We start from the raw sequence: 10723 nt of genomic DNA on the forward strand, positions 1-10723 counted from the left end.
ATTTCTATCTGACTGCCACTGGATTCCTGGAGTTGGTAGTTGTGTGCATGCCTCTCTAAATCATTCTTGTCTTTCTTTCTGTGTCTTCTATTTCTGTCCTCTTTCAAATTTTGATTAACTTAAAGTAGACAGAATTAGAGTTTGTGAAGTGGAATGGACCAAGTTAATGCTTTGAGAAGTGTTTTTTGTTGATTGAATGTTATATAAAACCTTTTTGCCAAAGTTTCTCTGGATTCCTAAAGTTGCTGGTAAAGGTGGTTTGGTTGTTTTCAGCTCCTGAGAATCTTTTTATGGTATTTCTCCAGTGCGTCCAACTCAGATTACACAAGTAATTGCAATTTCTTTTAAATGTCTGCTAAAGAGAATTCTTTGGGGGATGGGAGTCAGAGCTTCCCTGTCCTGCTTGGTACAGCCCAGGCAGGGCTTTCCCAGCCACATTCCACACTCCCTTTCCCAGCTGGAGCCACTGGTGCCTCTGAGTTGTGCTGCCCCAGCCCCAGGGATGCTCTCCTTGTCTGCCCATTCCCCCACAGTCTCTGGGCAGGGATGGCCTCAGTGGGGGCTGCTGACATCCTCAGCAACTTGCAGAGACTGCTGCTGAATTTTACTGCTCCAGAGGCTTGTTCAGCCTTCAGCTCTTCAGTGGAGGAATTCAGTGTCCCAGGGCTCATTAACATTCAGAACACCTTAACAAGCCAAGCCTCTGGGAATAATTTGATTGAAGTTTCCAAAACTTATGTGGTTAATTAAACAGATTTCAGAAGTATATTCAAACTGAATATATTCTTTTTAAAAATACAGTGAGAAAAGATTTCTTAGGTCCTAGTTAGGGTTTTTTTCCCTGTTAATAAATTGATATGTGCAGTCTCCAATTGACACTGAATCCAAGTTCCTCCTCATGCAGTTTGAACAGATATAAAAATCAAGACCCTTCATGGCTGACAATCAATCAGACTCTGTCCCTACCCTCTCCCCACCATTTCCCCCATCCAAGGCCTGGCACTCAGAGCTGCCTTGTGCAAATCTGAGCTCCCTCCAGCCCAGGCTGCCCCTGCAGCTTTCAGCTCCTTGGCTCCAACTCCCACCTGCTGTCCTTGGAGAAGGAGCTGCCCGAGACACAGAGGGATGTTCATTTATTGTCACCCAACAAACCTAGGGGAAGGCACAGCTCCATCAAATGCTAAAATCAGGTGTTAAATCCACTTCCCACAGCAGACAGTCTCAGAGCAATGGAAAACATCTTCTGTGCCCAGCACAGATCCCAATGAGCCCCAAAACCTCCCTGCCCCGATTCTGCCCAGATTTGCTCTTTGCCCACACAAGTCACACGCTGAAGTCAGGAGCTCCCTCCATGCCCAGAGGAAGGAAAAGAGGGAAAGGGGATGAAGAGCTCTCCTGTGCAGAGCCAGGGTCCAAGTGCCCCTGCAGTGGGATCCACAACTCATCAGGTTTGTGTCCTTTGGGCTCAGGGTCTTGTGACACTCAGAAGCACAGAAAGGTTTCTTGCCAACAAACACAAGTTGAACATTTGACAGTTTAATAACCATCACAGCTCTTCCCTCAGCTCTCCGAGATGTTCCAGCAGCATCTGACATGTCCCCATCCCCAAGGGATTTCCATACAGGAACAGTTTTAGATAAGGACATAAGAAAAAGTAATTCTGTGATAGATATAAACACAATGAGGATGTGGACTAATATGATATTTATTTGAACTTCAGAAAGATTGGGCTGAATCCCTGAAGCTCAAAGCATGAAACCAGTCAGTTGAGAGTCACTTGAATGACCAGAAAGCATCTGGAGGAGAAAAACCCAGAGCAACAGGAAGGACATAGATCTATCTGGTCTAGTGAAGAGACGTCCTTAGACAAAGCCATTTAAACAGAAGAGCTGGAAACACCTAAAGGAATAGGAAGAGGAAAGAATAAACAGAATAATGGTGACTCATGCAGAGAGGAAAATCAGTATTTCTTCTCCTGCCATCAGTACACTTCCGGGAAATTCCTGTTCCTAGTCGGAAAACTTTGCCATTTCTTATAAGTACTGATGTGACCCAGTTAATAAAAATGTGCTTGCATATTATGAAAAGAACAGGTATTAAAAGATGTGCCCCTTTACAGGCAGACATCAGCTATGTGCCCATGAACAGGCAGTACCACTTGTGCCCTGAAGTGCCCAGCTGGGATTGGATCTCTCAGAGAGCACCTGAGGGAGAGCAGAGCACCTTGCAAGCTGCAGGTCCCTGACAGCCCCATAGGGCTCCTGTCCCATCAACATCTGCTCTGCTCCAGTCTGAAACAGGGCCCAGCATGGTGCCGGGATCATCAGAGAACTGAATTGTGTTCTGGAATTCAATGCCCTCCCCATCCTGCAGCAGCCCTGCATTTCCCTGCTCCGGCCTTGATCTACATCCCAGCCATGGAGGCTCTTTGGGCTCTGGACTGTTCCTGCAGCCCCCAAGGGCAGCTGAGCTCTGCCTTTGGCACACTCAGCCCTGCCCAGCGCAGGCCATGCTCAGCAGTTCCCTGTCTGTGCCTGGCCTTGCTGTCAGCCCCGGCAGCAGCTGCGTGGCCCCTTTGTGGCCCTGTGCTGGCCCAGCCATGGTGGCACAGCCCCTGTGCAGGCCCAGCCCAGGCCAGGAGCATTGCGGCTGGGAAGGGCCCCTGTGCCGTGGTGCCCACAGCAGCCTTGGGGCTCTGTGGCCCATGGCCTTGCTGCTGGGCAGCCTCTGCCAGCTCCTGCAGAGCCCGTGGCACCTGTGGGCCTGCACAGACAGCCCTGCCCCGGGCTCTGCCAGCCTCTGGGCCAGCAGAGAGGCAGCCAGGGCCTGGCCTGAGTCCTGCCCCTGCACCCTCAGCCAGGCTGAGATGGACACTGATGGTGTCTGTGCCAGGCTCTCTGAGCCCAGCCCAGCTCCCTGCAAGCTCTGCCAGCTACCCTGAACTCTGGGCAGCACCAAGGGCCTCTGGCCAGCCCAGCCCAGCCACCTCTGGCCCCACAGCTCTGCTCAGACCAGGCTGCTCTGGGCACTGGCCCCACAGCCTCAGCCCCTGGCAAGGGCACAGCAGCAGCTGCAGCTGCCACAGGACTCAGCCCCACCATGGGGGAAGGGGCTTGGCCACGGCCAAAGGAGGCTCCCTGGGTGCCCTGCTCCCCTCTGGCTGAGGTGCTGAGAGCTCTGCAGCCCCTGCTGCCATCCCATCTGCCCAGGGTAGCACAAGAGCCCTGGCCTTGGGGCCCTTCAGAGCTGCTCCTGCTCCAGGCCCAGGGCCCATCCCAAAGCTGGGGCAGCCACAGAGCTGTGCCGATTCCTGTTCATTGCTGTTCTGATGGGGATGGATTCTCAGCCACTTAGAGGTTGCTAATGAATTTTATTACTCCAGAGGCCTCTTCTTTCTTGAGCTCCTCAGTTCAGGAATTCAGTGAGAAAAGCTCATAAACATTTGTTCAAAACACCCAAACAAGAAAATCCTCTGGGAATACCAGTTTTCAGTTCTTCTGTGGTTAATTGTACAAATTTCAGAAGTATATTTAAAGTGTATATACTATATGAAAACAGTGAAGAGAGAATTGTCCCGTTAAGTTTTATTTTCCTGTTTATAGATTGGTATCAGCAATGTCCAATTGATATGTATCCTCAGTACCTCCTCATGCAGTTTGAACTGATATGAAAATCAAGACCCTTCATGGCTGACAATGATTCAAAATTGGTCCCTACCCCCTACCTCATCCAGTCCCTGGCACTCAGAGCAGCTGAGGAATGGAGTCACATCCAGGAGTGTCCCCAGAGCTCAGGACCGTGGCCAGGTCAGTGAAATCTCTTTATTGCTGATCTGGATGAGGCCATCGAGAGCACCCTCAGTCAGTTCCCAGGTGAGCCCAAGCTGGGTGGGAGTGTGGCTGTGCTGGAGGACAGGAAGCTCTGCAGAGGGATCTGGACAGGCTGGAGCCATGGGCCCAGGATAGTTGGATGAGGTTCCCCAAGGCCAAGGGCTGGGTCCTGCCCTGGGCTCACAACCACCCCAAATCCCTGGCCATGCCCTGCGGCTGATCCCCACAGCCTGTCCTGTTTCCTTCATCCCTCCTTTGCCAGGGACTTTCTGGGACAAGGGAGCTCTGCTCTGGGGATGGAGGCAGGTGCATGTGCCACCACTGGAGTGGGAGCCACAACTCATCAGGTTTGTGTCCTTTGGGGGTCAGAAGCTGGTGAGACTCAGAGGAACAAAAAGTTTCTCTTTGTTGCCAACAGACCACAGTTTAACAGATTTCAATTTAATAACAATCACCCTCTTCACTATGTGCAATGACCCAGCAGCTTCTGATGAGTCCACCACCCATATGTGATTTCCATGCTAAGATAATTTTGGACAAATATGGTTCTGTGATAGATATAAACACAATTAAGTTCTTCTATCAGGATGCTTGTCCTGGAGCGGGGACAAAACAGCTCAAACAATTCCTGATATTCAAAGCTGACAGTGGTGGATGGAGAAGGGAGGTCAGGCTGCTCTGGTGTTGAGGAAATGCTGAAACCAGCCTGACTCATTTCATCTCCTCCTGTCCTGGCTGCTCTCCCCTCTTTCCCCTCCCACCCATTGGTTTTGTCTCCCACCAGCCCCCCCCATGAATAGCCTGGCTCTGTGTTCTCCATCAGCTCCTTGCTGGCACTGCCAGGCTGGGATGAGGAGCCCCTCAGCCTTCTCTGCTCTGGGCTGGACAAGCCCAGCTCCCTCAGCCTCTGCTCACAGCCCAAGGGCTCCAGCCCCACCTTGGAGGCCCTTCCCAGACCCTGCTCCAGCTGCCAGACATCTTTCCTTCCCTGGGGAACCCAACCCAGGCCACAGTCACCTGGATAATCCCTGTCCTTGATGTCTTGGTCACACAGCCCTGGCCCCTTGTCCCCATGTCAGTCTCTGGGGTGGATCCTGTGGAGCATCCTTTGGTGGAGGCTGTGGCTCCAGGTGGGCCGGGGGGATCCCGGGGGACAGGGACCCGGCTGGGCATGAACAGCATTGGACGTGTTGGGAGAAACTGTGAGGGGGAGCTGGGCTGGAGTGACCAACCCAGTGACCTCACACAGCCCTGCTGGGATGTCACAAAGCCCCTCTGTGATGTCACAGCCCATTCTCTTATGCCACAGATCTGGTCTCTGATGTCACAGCCAACACTGTAATGTCATAGTCTGCTCTGTGATGCCAGACCTCTGCCCTGTGATGTGAGAGAGGCAGTCTATGATATCATAGCTTATCAATGACCTCACATAACTCATCTGTGTTGTCATAGCCCTCTCTGTGAGCTCTTGTTACCAGATGATGAATTGTCCCACCAGGTGAGCTGACACCTGAAGCTTGTTCTCCAAAACCCCAGGCCTATGGAAACCACACAACGCCCATTGTGTAAGAAGGGGAAATGGAAATTCACCAGCCTCAGTGTCCTGCCAGCTCAGCCAGGCCCACTGGAACCTTGGGGCCCACAACCACCAGGGACCAGCAGAGCGACTCCAGGACAGAAGAGAGCATGCAAAAGGGGAGGGGAAACATGTTAATGATTTTGGGGAAATTATTATCATCTGTATGTTTAGTCCAGGACAATCAATGAACATGTGTGCAAAACACAGAATATAAACGGAAACTTTCCTGTGCTCAGCCTGCATGACTTTGGGAGGAACTGTCCCCTGTGCATCCAGTTGAATAAAGAATGCTCCTTCTTAATGCTGCATTGGTGTTAAGGACTTTTCTGTTTTACCAAATTTTTGGTAACACTTCCACTCCCAAGGAAAGCTCTGTCTCCTGCCGTTCACACACAGAGAAGGGCTGCTGGCAGATGTGGGGGTCAGAGGCTGCCTGGGGCAGAGTGACCATGAAATAATCAAGTTTTCAATGTTGTGTGAAAGAAGGAGGGGCAGCAACAAAACTTCTGCACTAGAATTGGGAAGGGCAGACTTTGGCCTGTTTAGGATGCAGATTTTTTTAAAGGGAAACAGCCCTTAAAAACAAAAGGGGTCCAGGAAGGATGGACAGATTTCAAGAAAGTAATCCTAAGGAGGAAGGAGCAGATGGTCCAAGTGTGGCAAAAGATGAGCCAGAGAGGAAAAAATGACTGTCCTGGCTGCCCAGGGAGCTTTTGTGGGGACTCAAGGGAAAAAAGACAGTGCATCAACTTTGGACAGGAGGTCAGGCAACTTAGGAAGTATTTAAGAATCTTGTTAGGTCATGCAGAAAGAAAAGTCGAGAGGGGAAAGCTCAATTAGAGCTTAACATGGCCACTTCTGTGAAAAATAATAGAAAATGTTTCTACAAATAAATTAATAGCAAAACATGAGATAAGAATCTCTCCTCCTTATTGGCTGCAGTGGGGATATAGTATAGTATATAGTAACTAAATATATACAGTATATATATATATATATATATACACACACACACTCTATATATATATGTGTGTGTATATATATATATATATATATATATATATATAGAGTAACTAAGATACATATAGTATATAGTAACTAAAGATAAGGAAAAGACTAAGCTACTTAACATCTTGTTTGTCTCAATTTTCAATACTATGACAGGTTGTCCTCAGGACAAGTGTTCTCCTGAACTGGTAAATTGGCACAGGGAGCAGAACAACCCCTATAATCCAGGAGGAAGCAGTTGCTGACCTGCTGAGCCACTCAGATGGTCACAGGTGTATGGGATCAGATGGGATCCATCCTAGGGGGATGAGGGAGGTGGTGGATGAGCTCCCCAAGCTGCTCTCCATCATTTACCATCAGTCCTGGCTCAGTGGGGAGGTCCCAGAGCACTGGAGGTGCCAGTGTGAGCCCATCCCCAAGAATGGCTGGCAGGAGGATCTGGGGAACTCCAGGCCTGTCAGCCTGACCTGGGTGCCCAGCAAGGAAATGGAACAGATCACCCTGAGTGCCATGACAGGGCACCCACAGGATGGCCAAGGGATCAGAGCCTGCCAGTGCGGATTTAGGGGTGGCAGGTCCTGCCTGAACAACCTGGTCTCCTTTTATGACCAGGTGACCCACCTGTGGATGTGGGAAAGTCTGTGGATGTTGTGTGCCTGGAATTCAGCAAAGCCTTTGACACTGTCTCTGACAGCATTCCCTGGAAAAACTGCAGCCCACAGCTTGGGAAGGTTCCCTCCTTGCTGGGAGATTTAAAAACTGGCTAGAGTCTGGGCCCAGAGAATGGTGGGGATGGTGCTGCACCCAGCTGGTGTCAGGCACTGGTGGTGTCCCCCAGGGATCTGTGTTGGGCCCGGTCCTGTTTAATATCTTCTCTGATGATCTGAGTGAGGGGATTGAGTCCGCCATTCACAAATTACAAATGGCACCAAGCTGGGTGTGAGTGTGGATCTGCTGGAGGGCAGGAGAAGAAGACACAGCCATAAGCTGCACATGGGGGGGTTTAGGCTGGACAATAGGAAGAAGTTCTTCACAGAAAGGGTGAGTGGGAATTGGAATGGGCTGGCCAGGGGGGAGGTGGCAGAGTCACTGTCCCTCTCCAGTGGCACTTTGTGGCATGGTCTGGGTGACAAGGCAGTATTAGGGCATTGGTTGGACATGATGATTCCAAAGGTCTTTTCCAGCCTATTTGATTCTTTCATTCTGGGATGATTGGGACACTCTGGGGCCATTGTGACACTGCGGGGCCTCATGGAACTAAGGGAATCATGGTGACGCTGTGCAGCCCCATAGAACCAGGGGTCCATTGTTGTGCTGTGGGGCCAAATGGAACCAGGGAGTGACACTCTAGGTCTTCGTGGAACCACAGAGGCCATTGTGACACTGCAGGGCCTTGTGTAACCAAGGGGTTTCACCATTTTGACACCGCAAAACGAAGGAGACCATTGGGAGACCCCAGGGCCCAGTGGAACCAAGAGGCAGTTCTGACACTGTGGGACCTCATGGGACCAAGGGGACATTGTGACACTGCAGGATCCTGTGTAACCAAGGGGCCACTGTGACACTAGGGGGCCTCAAGGAATCTGGAAGAACATTGTTACATTGTGTGGCCTCGTGGAAACAAGGCCTCCATTGTGACATTGAAGGGAACCACAGAGACCATTGTGACAGTGTGGGACCTCATGTGACCATGGGGCCATTGTGACACCCTGGGGCCCCATGGAACCAAGGGACCACTGTGAAACTGCAGCACCAACAAGAACATTGTGACACGTGAAGCCTAATGGAAGCAAAGGGACAATTGTCACATTTTGAGGCCCCCAGGAAGCAAGGAGTCCAGTGGGACAGTGCAGGGCCTTGTGTGACCAAAGGGTCATTATGACACTGAGGGGCCCCATGGAAACAAGGACATTTTTGCAGATGACACCAAGCTGGATGAGACTGTTGATCTCCTGGAGGCTAGGAGGGCTCTGCACAGGGACCTGGACAAGCTGGATCCAGGGCCCAAATCCAACAAGGTGAGGTTTAACAAGTCCAAGTGCCAGGTCCTGCACTTTGGAAACAACAACCCCTGCAGCACTACAGGCTGGGGACAGAGTGGCTGGACAGCAGCCAGGCAGAAAGGGACCTGCAGGGACTGATGGACAGCAGGCTGGACATGAGCCAGCAGTGTGTCCATGTGGCCAAGAAGGCCAATGGCTCCTGGCCTGGATCAGGAGTGGTGTGGCCAGCAGCAGCAGAGATGCTGTGCCAGCACTGATCTCCGCCAGCTCTGCACACAGACATTGCTGCTGCAGCTCCAGAGAAGGCAACAAAAAGGCATCTCTGCAGAAAACTTCACTGGGAGATCATTCATTTCCTTTAAAGCCACCGGGAGCACAGCCCCTCATTTACACAGTCTGTGGCCACAGTGAAGGTGGACAGAAACAAAGTGAGAAATGGCACAAACAATGACAATTTTTGTGGACAATATTAAAAAATTAAAACAAAGAAAATGAACTTCCAAAACGAAACCAGCAAGAAGTAACAAACATGACTTTTATTATAAGTGATTTGCAGAAATTGGCAAGCAGTTTAATGCTTCTGAAAGCCTACAGTCATAAGTGTCCACACTGCAGCCTTGAGCTCCTGGTTCCTCAGGCTGTAGATGAGAGGGTTCAGGGCTGGAGGCACCACCGAGTACAGAACTGACAGGGCCAGATCCAGGGATGGGGAAGACATGGAGGGGGGCTTCAGGTGAGCAAATGTGCCAGTGCTGAGGAAGAGGGAGACCACAGCCAGGTGAGGGAGACAGGTGGAAAAGGCTTTGTGCCGTCCCTGTTCAGAGGGGATCCTTAGCACAGCCCTGAAGATCTGCACATAGGAGAAAACAATGAACACAAAACAACTAAATATAAAATAGGCACTTATGGCAAGAAGCCACAATTCCCTAAGATAGGATTTGGAGCAGGAGAGCTTGAGGATCTGAGGGATTTCACAGAAGAACTGGCCCAGGGCATTGCCATGGCACAGGGGCAGGGAAAATGTATTGGCCATGTGCAGCAGTGAATAGAAAAAGGCACTGGCCCAGGCAGCTGCTGCCATGTGGGCACAAGCTCTGCTGCCCAGGAGGGTCCCATAGTGCAGGGGTTTGCAGATGGACACGTAGCGGTCGTAGCACATGATAGTCAGGAGGAAATACTCTGCTGAGATGAAAAAGAGAAAGAAAAAGAGCTGTGCAGCACATCCTGCGTAGGAGATGGTCCTGGTGTTCCAGAGGGAATTGTGCATGGCTTTGGGGACAGTGGTGCAGATGGAGCCCAGGTCAGTGAGGGCCAGGTTGATCAGGAAGAAGTACATGGGTCTGTGCAGGTGATGGCTGCAGGCTACGGCACTGATGATGAGGCCGTTGCCCAGGAGGGCAGCCAGGGAGATGCCCAGCAAGAGGCAGAAGTGCAGGAGCTGCAGCTGCCGCGTGTCTGCCAATGCCAGCAGGAAGAAGTGGCTGATGGAGCTGCTGTTGGACATTGGCTGTGGCTGCACGTGGGGACCTGTTCATGGGGAAAAGGAGAGTGAAGGGTTAGAGGAGATACCCGTAACCAAAATCAAAGCCATTTCCCATGCACCTTCCCCTAGAACACACACACAGACCCTTTTTTTTTAGAGTTCTGGGGTTTTCTTTTTAAGCTCTCCCTTATCTTTCCTGGTATTCTTGGATATCAGAAACCCTCAGCATTTCTGCTGCACCCAGGGAAAACAGAGCAAATTCTGTGAGGCAAAGTTATGAGTGGAGAGTGACAGGAGGTGGTCCGTCATTCTGACCAGTACAGAATTTCTCAGGGCTTTAGCCTTTCTCAGGCAGAGGTCGATCAGTTTCACATGTTTCCCCAAAAATGCCCCAGGTAAAGCTGAGAGCAGATGGATCGAGCACAGTCCAGCTCCACTTCTGTATCCAAGCATTACTGTTGCTCATTTCAACAACCCAGCAGCACTTTCAGTGTTAGAAGATCTGTGCCTTTCCCCATCAATCTTACAACTCAAAGATGCTCTAGGATAGGTTTGAATCCTGTATTGAAGCTCCTAGCTTGGACTGAAATCTCAGGGAGACTTCCAAGTGTCCCTATGATGGCATTGGATGAAGGGAGATGCAGCTCCTTCCCTGGCTGCACGGACAGCATTGCCCAGAGCCAGGCACTGGGGACAGCATCATCCTGAGCCGGCTGTGCCCCCTGCCAAAGCCCCCAGGGCTGGGCAGCTGGTCCCAGCCCTGTGCTCTGCAGAGGGAACTGGGCCCGGGGCTGCAGAGCTGCCCCACGGCTCTGCTGCA

The 10723-nt window shown here is 51.1% G+C and overlaps 1 protein-coding gene across 1 annotated transcript in view; it reads right to left on the minus strand.

Annotated features, from left to right (window-relative positions):
* Nucleotides 1-9924, minus strand: part of LOC311166044 (olfactory receptor 14A16-like) — a gene marked incomplete at both ends in the record, with an annotated part of 46964 nt that extends 37040 nt beyond the window's left edge. The window contains one exon of the mRNA XM_084227527.1: nucleotides 9755-9924. Within this exon, the coding sequence (XP_084083653.1) occupies nucleotides 9755-9924 (170 nt within the window). The remainder of the gene's footprint in view (nucleotides 1-9754) is intronic.
* Between the last annotated feature and the right edge of the window lie 799 nt (nucleotides 9925-10723).

This window comes from Fringilla coelebs, assembly GCF_963513975.1.
Source record: "Fringilla coelebs genome assembly, contig: SCAFFOLD_32, whole genome shotgun sequence".
In the NCBI taxonomy this organism is placed as follows: domain Eukaryota; kingdom Metazoa; phylum Chordata; class Aves; order Passeriformes; family Fringillidae; genus Fringilla; species Fringilla coelebs.